This window comes from Gracilinanus agilis, chromosome 3 (assembly GCF_016433145.1).
Source record: "Gracilinanus agilis isolate LMUSP501 chromosome 3, AgileGrace, whole genome shotgun sequence".
Lineage (NCBI taxonomy): Eukaryota > Metazoa > Chordata > Mammalia > Didelphimorphia > Didelphidae > Gracilinanus > Gracilinanus agilis.
In genome coordinates, this window is record NC_058132.1 from 211,263,190 (window position 1) to 211,277,734 (window position 14,545).

Genomic DNA, 14,545 nt, shown 5'->3' on the forward strand with positions numbered 1-14,545 from the left:
TGGAGGGGATGTGGCAAAATTGGGACATTAATGCATTGCTGGTGGAGCTGTGAACTGATCCAGCCATTCTGGCTGGCAATTTGGAATCATGCTCAAAGGGCTATAAAAGAATGCCTGCCCTTTGATCCAGCCATACCATTGCTGGGTTTGTACCCCAAAGAGATCATAGATAAACAGACTTTTACGAAAATATTTATAGCTGCGCTTTTTGTGGTGGCAACAAATTGGAAAAGGAGGGGATGTCCTTCAATTGGGGAATGGCTGAACAAACTGTGGTATATGCGGGTGATGGAATACTGTTGTGCTAAAAGGAATAATAAACTAGAGGAGTTCCAGGTGAACTGGAGAGACCTCCAGGAACAGATGCAGAGCGAAAGGAGCAGAGCCAGAAGAACACTGTACACAGAGACTGATATACTATGGTAAAATTGAATGTAATAGACCTCTGTACCGGCAGCAATGCAGTGACCCAGGACAATTCTCAGGGATTTATGGTAAAGACGCTACCTACATTTAGAGGAAGGACTGCAGGAGAGGAAACATATAAGAAAAACAACTGCTTGACTGCATGGGTCGGGGTGGACATGATTGAGGGTGTGGACTCGAAACTACCACACCAATGCAACTACCAACAATTTGGAAACTGGTCTTGATCAAGGACACATGACAAAACTAGTGGAAATGTGCATCAGCCATTGGTGGGGGGAGTGCGGGGGGCGAAGGGGAAAGGAGGAGCATGAATCATGTAACCATGTTAAAAACGAATATTAATAAATGTTTAAAAAATAAAAACAAAAACATGAAGCTCCTTTCATATTACTTGTGCTATCAGTGTATGTTGATTGAGAAAATTAATAATAAAAAATTCAGACACACTTTTTAACTTCTTCATTAATAACATAATTTATTACATTTGAAAAGAGTAATATGTATGTGTATATGATATTTATTACTTTCACGCAAAAATATGCTTGCTTATTTATAAATTCACACCTTCTAATAATTCTACATCTTACTCCCCACCCTCAGATGAGAACCATTGGGTTAAATAATAATCACTGGTGAGTGAGTTGCAAATAACCTTCATAAATTAAGTGGGAATCAGGAAAATCACTTAGAACCACAAGAGAGAATAAAGACTCCCTCAGGGATTGGTGTGATGTTTGGTTCCTTTGAACTCATTCAAGAAATACTTCAAAGTCCATTTCAGAAAAATTTTCTTAAAGGTTTCTAGACCTCTAGGTTTCAGAGATTAAGAGATAAAAGTAGCCTCCTTTTTGTGAGACTGATGAAAAATAACATTTGCATATGGAATTATATAATGTCATATGAAGAAAAAACCCTTATTCACATTTGAAAATAAAATCTAAGTTGTTTTGCTCTTTGTTTTCTTGCTGAGCAGGAAGCTCAGGGATCTAGGATACAATCCCTTCCCCAGGGCCTGTAGATCAATTTAAATTCTTACTCTTTTTCACAAAGCCAGTGTTCTCTCCTTCCTCCTTCAATCTTGCTCTGACAATGAGTGACCTTTTTTCTGCACTAGAAGTGTGCATGTGACTTCTCTTTGAACAAAGCATATTATGGTCTAGGACTTCTAACAGGCAAATTAGTAGTGAAGACTGTGGATTAGTTTAGAGAATTTTCATCAGAAAGAGGTGAGTTCCCTGAACTTAATGGAAAATTCAGTTTCCAAGCATTTCTTCCTTTTCTTCATTAAGATATACAGAATTTATTTTTTTATTATTAGTTATCTTGTTGTCCTTGGGTATATAGCCCATTTCTCATAGGGGACCAAGTTACATTCAATTAAATTGAAGAAATCTTTAATAAATACCTATAAAATACAAAGCACTTTCCTAGGCATTGGAGATATTTTTAAGTTCACATAAATGAACAGTCTCAGCTCCAAGAGAACTTACATTTCTACTTTATCTACACAGGTAAAATAGCTACTTCCAAATACATGGAGTCTGAACTTGTAAGACAAACCTCCTTAATCCCAATCATCAGTCTACTGTGGGCTGTGTTTGATAGCATCCTCCATGACTTCATAAGGAAAGTCAGAAATGAAACTGGTACCTACAGGATTAGAAAACAACAGACATCTCTGATGGAATAGAATTTTTCCCTCTGACAGGTTTATCTATGCAACTAGATTAGTCTTTTCTCATCTTTTCCTAATTTGCCTATTCTTTTGGCAAAGCATACTTGATAGAGAAAGCTAGTTGATTGGGACAATGAATGGCACAATGGATAGAGTGCCAGGAGTCAGGAGAACTCTACAACTTGAGGTGAAATCTGACTTCAGACATGTACTAGTTGTGTAACCCTGAGCAAGCCACCTAATATTGTTTGCCTCAGTTTCTCATCTAGAAAATGAACTGGAGAATGAAATGGCAAACCATTCCGATATCTCTGCCATGAAAACTCCAAATGGGGTCACAGAGATTCAGACACAACTGAAAAACAACTTAACAACTAACTAACAATAACTAACTTTCAGTATTTTCTCTATACAGTGAGGAAATTGGATGAGATGGCCTCAGTGGCCCCTTCCAAATCTGACCTTCTGCGTTTCTCTGATTTTATCCTGATTGGATTAGGTTCTATATTCAGAACATGCTCAATTTGTTCTACTTTTTGTGAGGCAGTTTGGGAAGATAAATCTTCATCTGACAATAGGGATAACAAGTACATAGAGAGAAAGGGTAAAAGTTTAATTTAGTGATAATGAACTGCTATGTGAAGGATGTTAAAGATGTCATCTTGAGTTTGGCTCTAATTTTGTGGCTCTTTGAGGAATATGGTCCATCCACATCCCTGTCCCATAGAAATATACTCTCATTGATCCAAGTATCTCTGAGATGTAGTCTGTCATGCAGGATATGAAGATAAGATTAATTTGGCTTTCCTTATTCAAGTCTAAGTCCATTTGGCTTTTCTATGCTGTACTCACTATTAAGGTGCCAACATTCATTATCCACACTAATACCCTTCTTCCTTCTTTTGTGAGTATTTTTGTTAACTTTAGCATTCACAAATTTCAAAGTTCAGCTTTATTTTTTGGTGGCATGAATTCTTTCTGAACATAGTTTCCTTCTTTTCTTTTAAGAAAGAAGTGTACTGCCTGAATGGAAAAGAAGAATCAGAGCTTTGTGACTACATTTATCCTTATGGGGATTCCCCATGCACCAGAACTAGATACTGCCCTATTTGGAATTTTCTTAGTAATCTATGTACTCACCATTGTGGGGAACCTCCTCATCTTGATGGTGATCAAGGTAGAATCCCACCTTCACACTCCCATGTACTACTTCCTAGCCTTTCTCTCCTTCATTGACATGTGGTTCTCCACTGTCACTGTGCCTAAGATACTTATGGGTCTCCTCAGCCCAGATGGTGGAGCCATTTCATTTCACAGTTGTGTGGCCCAGCTCTATTTCTTCCATGTTCTAGGGAGCACAGAGTGTTTCCTTTACACAGTCATGTCCTATGACCGCTATCTGGCCATAACTTACCCCCTGCGCTATACTAGCATGATGAGTGGGAAAACTTGTGCCCTTTTAACAGGAAGTACATGGTTCAGTGGTTCAGTGCACTCTGCTATCCAGACTATTTTGACCTTCCGCCTGCCCTACTGTGGCCCCAACCAGATCCAGCATTATTTCTGTGATGCACCCCCAATTCTCAAACTGGCCTGTGCAGATACGTCAGCCAATGAGATGGTGATCTTTGTCAACATTGGGGTGGTGGCCTCTGGTTGTTTTTTCGTGATTTTCCTTTCCTATGTGTCCATTGTCCATGCAATCCTGAAGATCCGCACAGCAGAAGGCAGACAAAAAGCTTTTCAAACCTGTGCTTCCCACTGCATCGTGGTCCTTTGTTTCTTTGGGCCTTGTGTCTTCATTTACCTGAGACCAGGTTCTAAAGATGCTGTGGATGGAATTGTGGCTGTTTTCTACACTGTGCTCACACCCTTACTGAATCCCTTGATCTACACACTGAGGAATAAAGAAGTGAAAATAGCTCTGCTCAGGTTACAGAATAGAATAGTATTTGCTCAAAGGAAATAAACAATTGAAAAAAGAGCATATTTGTATATTTTTTCATTTGTTATTAAATTCATCCATCAATTTGAGTTTTATATTTCTGAATACTGTACATATTACAAATAGAATTGTCATAGATTTTTGGTTTGTGAACTGAAAGCATAGGCATATTTCCAGGAATTAATTGCTTCTTGAGGACTTTTTCTCAAATGAATTTTTTCCTCTCTTCCTCTCCCTCTCCCTCTCTCTCTTCTCTACCTCTCTCCCCTCTCTCTGTCTCTGTCTCTCTGTGTCTCTGTCTCTGTCTCTCTGTCTCTGTCTCTCTCTGTCTTTCTCTCTCAGCAGAAAGTCTATTGATATCTTTGGCTGCCAGTATCCTAAAAGTACTTACTTAGCAGCCAGAAGACATATTTCTATATTCCAAATGTATTTGACTATTCACAGTCTCTAGTCTTACTACTTCTCCCACTACTGCATTATTCCTAAACCATCCTTTCATCCTTCCCTTAATCTAACAACTCTTAATCTATCTCTAGTCTCTCTATCACTCCCTATTATGGCTTCTCTTTACAGTCTTCACCCATTATTTAACCAGTTAAATATGGTACTACTTTTAATGCTTGAAGCTCATCCCTTGCTTCCTTGTCATTTCACTTTTCATATATCCTGTGTATTCTTGGGTCATGATCATCATCTGTCTACTCCACTCCCACTGGAATCCTATTAGAGAAGTCACAAAATCTTATAGATTGGGTCCACTACAAATTCATGTTCAATTGAGACCTCACTGCTATATAGTAATACTTTCATTCATCGCTTATATATTTCCTAATAATCTCTATAGAAGCTATGTGAAAACTTTCTCTCCCAGTCTACAATCCTATCAACCAGCTGTCTCTTGGTATGTTGACACTTTTTTATTGAAAAGGTTAAGCCTTCATCAACTATTTCATCTCACTCAGTCTTTCTTCTCTACATTTGAAAATTACTTTACACCTTACCCATTCTTTTCCTTCTTTGCTCTAATCTTAGAGGATAAGATGACCATTTCCTTTGTGATTTGACTTTTAACCCTACAACTCTACTGAAACAGATATTTGAAAGTTCACCAATGATTTAATAACTGCTAAATTGAAAGATCTTGTCTTAGTCCTTATATCCCTTGATATAACATATGATGCTATTAACCATTTTGTCATTTTAACTCCTCTTTCCTCCCTTGAAATGCTTTCTTCTGGATTTCCTGCTGACTTCAACTTCATTGTATTCCCTCATTGTTCTGCCACTTTTCCCCAAACCCTAAGTTTGGGTGTCTCCCAGTATATTTTCCAGATGCAGCTTTTCTTCTCTCTTTACAATTTCTTCCTTGGAGATCTCCTCTACCTTTGTGAATCCAATTTTCCCCTTCTTTGTAACTGACTTACAAATTTGTAAAACCATCTCTAATCATTCCTTGCACTTTGGTCCTGATTTTCCATTTGTCTGATGCACATATTTCAATTGGTTGTCTCTCTCTCACCCCAAAACAAAATTGTTCAAAACCAAATATATCTTCCCTACTTCTGCTCTCAGTTTTGCTATTTTCATTGTTATTACCATTCTACTTTTAGTTTCCCTTATTAAACATCTTTGGGTCATCCTTGACTCCTACACCTTCACTTGTCATATCAATCACTAAGTTCGGTTGATTCTACTTTTAGAATATTTTTTTACACCTTCCCATTCTTTTCTACGCATATGGTCACCACTCCATTTCAAGATCTTATCACCATCTGTGGATTAATATAATATCCTCTTAATTGGTCTCCCTATCTCCTGAGTCTTTCCTGCTCCAATTCATCTTCTATCCTGCTGCCAATATAATATTTTGAAGTTGTAGGACTGACCTTTTCACTCTTCTCCTCAAAAGTTCTCAGTATTTCAACATTGCTTTTGGATATAAGGCCAACTCCCAACTTTGACATTTAAGTGCTTCACAAATGGTTCTAACCTATGCTTCTAATCTTAATTCAGATTATTTTCCCTCATGAACAACATAGCTGTCTGGAAGAAGTAGAGTTTATTGATTCCAGAGCTCAACATGCCATCTTATGTGCATTTGCAGAGGCTTATCTTTCATTTCTAGATGGTCAGGATGTACCATGAGGTATTCAGAAAAACTAGGTTGGAATCTTGGCTTTGACACTTTATTAAACTTGTGACATTGACTGAATTGCTTCACCTTTTTAATATTCAGTTTGTTAGAAGGAAAGTTAAAGTAGTATAGATTGAATTTAAGTGACAGGCACAGCTTGCTGATAGTCTGAGAATTCTGTGGGTCTGACACAGTGAAGGAGTGCCAGTTTGAACTCCAGGGAATAAGAGAGACCTGTTTTAGCCTGTCTATGAAGCCTGGTTTTTCCAAGAGGATTACTTCTATCAAGACCTGTTTGCTGGAATTAACCAAGCTGTGGTGAGACATTTCAGTGGTAGACACTAAATGTCAATAAGCCTAGCTCAATCTCCAGTATTCCAGTATTGGGTTAACTGGCAGTTATCCTGAAGAGCACTGAAGATATTGAGCAGAAGTCAAGATCCACTGAAGACCTGGGTATATGTGAGATCCCTAACTACAGTTGGAACTGTTACTCTAGTACTTAGATTAGTGATCAGAGTAGACATCTCCATCCCTCCATTCCTTGAGTTACCAAAGACCTTAGAGGAAGTTTCTCCTACTAACCTCCACTCCCTATCCTAGTTCTGTTATTAAAACCTTTTACATAACGCTTGCTTGTTTTTCTCCTTTCCCAGATACCTTTATTGACCATTTGAATCCACTGTGAGTTATAAGTTGTGTACCCTAGTTTTATTCATCTGTTTGTTATTCAGCTATTCTCCAGCTTAGTGAGTGTTACCTGAATGTATTTCCTTTAATCAGTTAACTCTCCACTGTACCCCACTCTAGCTGAGGGACTAATTTAACCTCTTAACATTACATTTGTCCCCCCACTACTTTTAATAAGTTTCATCACTTATAAAATAAGGTTAATATTATTGGTACTACTTATTTCACAGGGCTGTTATAAGGATTAGGTGAAATTATATATTTGAAGTACTATTTAGAATCAGCATTATTATTGATTTGGCTTCACATGAATATTTAGAATCAGTGAAAGTAAGGAGGAAATGGTCTCATGAAGATGACAGCAGAATTTCTCTAAGACTCCAGATGGAGATATCTGATCATAAGATGCAATTCAAAGAGTTTAAGCAGTGTTTATTCCAGAGTTGGAAAGGATTGTTACTATGTTTGTAAGAATAGAATAAGTGGTTTAATAAAAAGAAGAATTGGGTCTTCTTATAGTGAGAGAGCTTACATTAGAAATAACAGAACTAGATAGGGAGGGAGGTAAGTAGGAGAAACTTCCTCTAAGGTCTATAGGTAACTCAAGGGATGGAGGGATGGAGATGTCTACTCTGATCACTAATCTAACTACTAGAGTAACAGGTTCAGCTGTAGTTAGAGATCTCACATATACCCAGGTCTTCAGTAGATGCTGACTTCTGCTCAATATCCCCAGGGATAGGATTACTCTCCTAGTCCCTGAGCTTCCTCATTTAAATGGAAAGAAGAGTAAACAACTGAGATTTTGTTCTTATGGGCACATATGGGTGTATTTTTATTTGCTTTCCCATCCTTTCATACACCTATCATATAGAGTGCTGCAGAGAGAAAAGCTATGTCTTCATTTGCTCATTTTTATTCTTTGACATTGTAATGTGTGGTGAATGTGTATGTATTCTGTTTTGTTTGTTTTAAAGGACTCTTCATGAATTCAAAGATTGTGCCCATCCCACAAAATAGTTCTTTCGAAGGATCCCAGAGGATCTTTCTGGAGACACATTCATTACTTTCCAAAATATTGTTCTCAAGTTACATGCAAACCGTTATACTTAGGTTCCACCTGACAGGTAACTCTCTAGCTTCCCTGTGGCACATGGAAGAACATTGCCTAGGCAAGTTACTAAACAAGAAGACATAAGGCTCTGGCAATGCAACACTAATTTTTTCTTTATGTTTCTTATGTTTCTACTTCTATTTTATGTAAAATCAAGGAATCCCAGAATTTCAGAGTTAGAAGAGGCCTTTAATACAACCTGTACCCAAACAAGAGCCTCTACTATAACCTCCCTAACAATAATATTTGCTTGAAGAACTTTGAGGGAGGGAACAGGGAACACTACCTTCCTAGGCACCAATACCATTTTGATTAGGGCCATAAACAACAAGAGTATAGCCACCCAAATTCTATATGTCATATGCATGTATTAATGCAGCCTAAGATTACACTAGCTTTTTTAGCTGCCATTTTATGTTACTGGCTCATACTAATGTTACCATATGGTCCAATAAACTACCAGATCATTTTTCAAATGAACTGCTGTTCAGTCACACTTCCCTATCCTACAGAATATCAGTAGCTACCAAGCCTTATGCCATCTCTACTAGATCTTTATGAGAGTAATCTTCATATGAGGTGTGAATTTAATGAATATTTGAAAAGGAATAATGAAGGATTCTCACCAACAGTATTTGTCAACAGATCAAAGCTTTCTTCTAACGCAATTACTCAGATGATTTAGTGGACACAAGATCCTTCTATGTTTATTGCTTGTTAATGAGAAAAAAGTATATGATTCGGTAAATTTTTATTTTGGACTTTATTATGGATTGGGCATGATTTAAGTACTTCTGGTGCTTAAGATATGAAATTAGAATGAAATGACATGCTAATAGACTATATGATAGTTAAAAGTCAGTCAATTGACAAGAATTTAGTAAGAACTTAATATGTGTCAGTGTGAGAATCACTGGAGATACAAAGAAAGGCAAAAAAGAAATAGTTCCTCATTAGAGGTATTTTCATTATAGTGGGGGAGAAACTATGTAAATAATTAAATATTAATAAGAAAAATTATATCTATATTCATATATATGTATACATATTCATGTAAAGTATGCGTGTATATATGATATGCCTAGCAGAAATAATTGGAAGAATAGAAAAACTTGAATCCTTAATGGTAAGTTTCACTAAAGATACCAAAGAGAAGATAATTCATTAGTAATGCACTGCATATAAGTGAAGGAAAGTCTGAGAAAGTAGAAGGAAAAATTCAAAACATTAAAAAAGAAGGCATGATACATATGAAAATTCATAATGCTCTTAAGACAAAAAAATTAAATTAAACTTATAATTTAAATAAAAAAACTTTAAATATTAAGGTGTTCCCATAATAACAAGACAATACAAAAGAAATGTTAACATGATTATGCAAAAAAACATATAAGAAAGCTGAAAAACAATATAATAAACAAGAATTTCTAAACAGAGAAAATTAGATGCCAATCAAAATGATACACAGATCCCCACCAGGAAAAACAAAACAAAACATGGCAAACTCCAAGGCACATAGTAGTAAAAATTAATTATTTCCTTGATAAATGACAAATCCTACAAGCAAAGATATTAGTCTTGCAAAATGAGAATAGGAACAAATTTTTTATTTATCCAAAACCTAATCTAGATATGAGAACTTTAAATGAAAACAACTCTAGTGGACTTAGGTCTGGATATATGAAATGCAGAAGATTCTGGCATTCCAATTTAGTCCAGTCCAAATTAGTCTAACTCAAGTTAATCTTAGTCAAGCCAAGCCAGACTAAGTCAAAAACTATTTAACATACTCTGCTAAGTTATGGGATGCAAAGACACAATGACAAATATACTATATACTGAATTCACTTCAAATACAATTATAAGAATCTACTATGTGCCATTTCTGGGGATATAAATAAGAAAAAGAAAGACTGCAACTTCCCTCAAGGAGTTTACAGTCAAATGGAAGAAGACAGCAAGCACACAAAAAGAAACTGGAAGGAGAAGATGCAGAGACACAAGGGGGAGTCTGGCACAGGGGCATCTTGTTCCATTGAGTTGGAATCTAACAAAGCTGCAGATGGAAAAAAAATAAAATAATTTTATAGCAACAAAGTCTCCACTAAATCTCATTGATTACTTGTGCAGAGGTTCTCCACATTCACTCCAGTGACTTCCCTGTTCTACTGTTTTTTTTTGTTTTTTTTTAAACATTTATTAATATTTATTTTTTAGAAAAGTTAACATAGTTACATAATTTATGCTCTTTCCCCATCACCCCCTAAGCTTCCCCCCCACAATGCTGATGCATATTTCCACTGGTGTTAACATGTGTCATTGATCAATACCTATTTCCAAATTGTTGATAGTTGCACTGGTGTGGTAGTTTCTAGTCTACATCCCCAATCATGTCCACCTCAACCCATGTGTTCAAGGAGTTGTTTTTCTTCTGTTTCCATTCCTGTAGTTCTTCCTCTGAATATAGGTAGAATTCTTTTCCATAAATCCCTCAGAATTGTCCTGGGTCATTGCATTGCTGCTAGTACAGAAGTCCATTACATTCTATTTTACCACAGTGTATTGGTCTCTGGGTACAATGTTCTGGCTCTACTCCTTTCGCTCTGCATCAATTCCTGGAAGTCTTTCCAGTTCACGTGGAATTCCTCCAGTTTATTATTCCTTTGAGCACAATAGTATTCCATTACCAGCATATACCACAATTTGAGGTATCACCTCACACCTAGAAGATTGGCTAAAATGAAAGAAGGGGAGAGTAATGAATGCTGGAGGGGATGTGGCAAAATTGGGACATTAATGCATTGCTGGTGGAGCTGTGAACTGATCCAACCATTCTGGCTGGCAATTTGGAACTATGCTCAAAGGGCTAAAAAAGAATGCCTGGCCTTTGATCCAGCCATACCATTGTTGGGTTTGTAACCCAAAGAGATCATAGATAAACAGACTTGTACGAAAATATTTTTAGCTGCGCTTTTTGTGGTGGCAAAAAATTGGAAAATGAGGGTATGCCCTTTAATTGGGGAATAGCTGAACAAATTGTGGTATATCCTGTTCTACTGTTTTAACATGGAAGAAAAGTTCCATGAGTGGTTTAGGTAATGGATTACATGTCTGTCATTTATGGGACCAGCTTAGTTTATCAAAGAAGCTCATCATTAAAAAAGAAAACAGATTTTCAAAGAGCCCGCTCTTCGCTTGGGGGGGGGGGGTCTCTGGAGGTGGGATGGCATGGCAAAAATAAAATTAAAATGAGCCAGAATGCAAGTGGAATTGCAGAGGCTGTTCTCTCTGGTGCCATCTGCTGATTTTTATTTCTATACCCTTTTTTTTTCTTTATGATCTCATATAGGTTTTGATTCTCCCATACATTCAAAATCACATACTAACTTGAAATATCATATGACTGGCATTTACTAATTATCCTATTGTGGTTAAACAAAGAAGCAAGCTTGTCAAGAATTATTCATTACAGAATGGTTTAGTTGGAACTTTATTATTTTCAGCCATCTGTAAGGTACAAGAACATCATTTCCTAGCTAAGCATAATAGTTGATCATATTTTAACTAATTAAATCATGCATATTGTTACTTTATACTATTCATACCTATCATTAATCAAGAAGATAGTTAACGGTAGTTGATTACATCAAATAAGATACAATAATATCAGTCTGGTCCAAATTTTGTTCCCATTATATTCTTTCATTTTCTCTCTTCTGATGTTACCACCACCCTGGAACAGATCCTCAGCACCTCATGCCTAGACTACTGCAACAGTCTGCTGGTGGTTCTGGCTGCCTCATATCTCTGCCCACTCCATTTAGCTACCAAAGTGATTTTCCTAAAGTTCAAATAAAATCATGTCATCCCTCCTACTCAACTCCAGTGGCTTTAGGATCAAATATAAGATGTTCTGTTTAGCATTCAAAGACTTTCATACCCTAATTCAGTTCAACATTTTTAATTCATTTTCCACTTAGTACTCTTCAATCCAGTGACATTGAACTCTTTGCTTTCCCACAAATAAGATACCCCACCTTTCAGCTCTAGACATTTTATCCATCTGTCCCATGCCTGGAAAGTTCTCCCTTCTCATTACTGCCTCCTGAATGCCTTTAAATTCTAAATAAATTCCTACCTTCTGTATATGAAACCTTTCCAAGTTCTTCTTAATTCTAGTACCTCCTATCTTTTAATTATCTTTTTTATTCTGTATATAGCATGTTTGTATTTAATGTATGTTGACTAACAATTTGGCAGACTCCAGATGTTATCTTCCTACACAAGTGAATAAAAAGTTAGTGTCAGTGTAAAGAGGCATATTATGACTAGATTTTTTTCTAATTTTCTGGTTTCATGAAATGCAGGCCAAGAAAAGAGATGATATTCTCCACAAATATAACATAGACGTTCATAGCTTGGGAGTTTCAGATATTAAAATTGCACTGATATTTTTTTAATTGAAAGATCTGGAACTGGAGAGGGCAGAAATGAAAATAGCAAACTTGTCAAGTGATCCAGATCTCTTTAGGACAGCAAAATGAAAAAAAACTAAAGAATAAAATTTCTTATAAATGGTCATATGAATGGCAGATGGGTTTCAAATATAAGCAAATATAAATAAAACAGTAAGAGGAAACTAATCTAAAATGCTCTTATAAGATAAGATATTGAGAGAATTGCCCAGACCAAGTTCCTTGAAATCCCAATGATAAACTCACTCACTTCAAAGACTGGGAGTCAAAAGGCGAGTAGTGTGTGAAAGAAAAATAAGTTTGTTAGTGCATTTGGGAAGATCTCTTGGGCTAGTATCTAGACTTCTTAGAGCACACATTGGATCTTTATAATTTTTAAAGTATACAGACAATCAACAGCATTCTGCATTAGAATGGAAATGAAGGAAGCATGTAAAGTCGAAGGAATTGCCAAAGATCAGATTTATTACTTTTGAAAAAATGTACCTGTCCCTGATTATTCTTATTGTAATATCATATGTTGGCAGTAAATCACGAATAGATTGGAATCCTCTTTCAAGATAGAATCAGTCAGTTTCATCAATATGTTGCCAGTTGAGAGGGCAATAAATATAGCTGAAGAGTCTCTATTTACACAACCCCATAGTTCTTTTTCCTTGACTTCTGAGATTATTTTAATGGAGGATAATGTTTCCCTAGAATTCACTGTACTCTAGCCATTCACTTCTTCCATACAGGGGTTGGGAAAAATATACCACTTCTTCCTATCATTAGGAGTGTGCCAAGAATAAAAGGAACCAACTCTAGGCTAATTGCTGCTCCCTCTGCTCATCAGGGTCCCCTGAAGAGTCAGAGGTAGAGGAGGGAATGGGCTCCAAGGAGACATCAAGATTATTTAAGCTCTAGATGTGGGGAAAATATTGAGGTAGTTGGAGTCTGGAAGAAAACTACAGAAAGGCAGAGAGACAGTCAAATCTGTGTCTTTTGAGCCAAGCATATCCTTGACTATGAAGAAAGATTACAAAAATTTCCTGCCTACAGAGTCCAAGCTCACCTCCATGGCTCCTTAGCAAGGGCCAGTCAGAGCTAAAAGGGTCCATTTTTCATCCAGGAAACCTTACAGAAGGAACAGAAACTTTTCCCATCCTATAAAAGACATGTTTTTGCTCAATCATGTAAGTATCTACTATTTTATCTGGTAATTGCCTGTCTCTGTTTCTTTTCTTCTCTTTTCATCTCCCTTTCTCTCCTTCTTTCATCCATTCTTTCTTTTTCTCTTTACTGACTCCCACCTACTAAAAGAAAAAATAGCGGGGATTCAGCAAAACAAGGAGGTCTAATTGTTTTATTAATTAATATTTATTGAACAATAACAACCAACACCAAACTCTATTAAGAATATACTATTAAAACCTAATCTTGCAAAACATACCATATTTCTCTTTTGTTTTTATTTAGAGCAGGCATATGTTACACCTGTCTAAAGAAGTCAGACCAGACAAAATATAGTAGGCAATAAAGGGGAATTTTAGGGGAAGAGTAGGTATGATGATCTATAGACCTCAGCATAAACATAATAACTGATATCTGTAAAATTCTAGAATTTCTTGGGAAATCTCCTAGTTTATAAAAATATTTCTACCACTTGATCACAGAAACAATTCCCTTTAACTGGGATGAAGTTTTACACAAAGGATTAAGATGCAAAGACCTCTTAAAGATGTCATGATTATTATTAATTGATACTAAGTTGCAAATGGCTGATAATCATAGTATTTGGAGTAGGAATATACCTTGGCATATCTCAGTAGTCCAATTTTCCTTAAAGGAAAAAATATCAGTTCTGAGACTTGCTTATCCTGACCACAGAAAATGAAACAAGATGATTAAACTAGAATCTGGCCTCCAAAGTAAATGTTAGGAAGGTTTCTTATCATATGGAGAAAATGTCAGTAGCAATGACAGCCAGAAACAGACAGTTCATGTAAGAGAAGCTCAATGATGTCCAATAAATGGGAGGAATCAGGTTTCAAAGTAACTAAGCAGCACTTGGTTGGAGATCTAGTAAAATCAAGTCAAGACC

General features: G+C 36.4%; 1 protein-coding gene across 1 annotated transcript; it reads left to right on the forward strand.

Moving 5' to 3' along the window:
• The first annotated feature begins 3,131 nt into the window (after positions 1 to 3,131).
• On the forward strand, positions 3,132 to 4,073 carry LOC123239150 (olfactory receptor 10G4-like). Its single transcript, XM_044666420.1, has one exon. It carries the CDS (start codon positions 3,132 to 3,134, stop codon positions 4,071 to 4,073), a length of 942 nt encoding a protein of 313 aa, XP_044522355.1.
• Positions 4,074 to 14,545: the final 10,472 nt, after the last annotated feature.

What these genes read in the sequence shown, in the direction of transcription:
- LOC123239150 (XM_044666420.1), top strand. Translation starts at nt 3,132, where the DNA reads ATGGAAAAGAAGAATCAGAGCTTTGTGACTACATTTATCCTTATGGGG.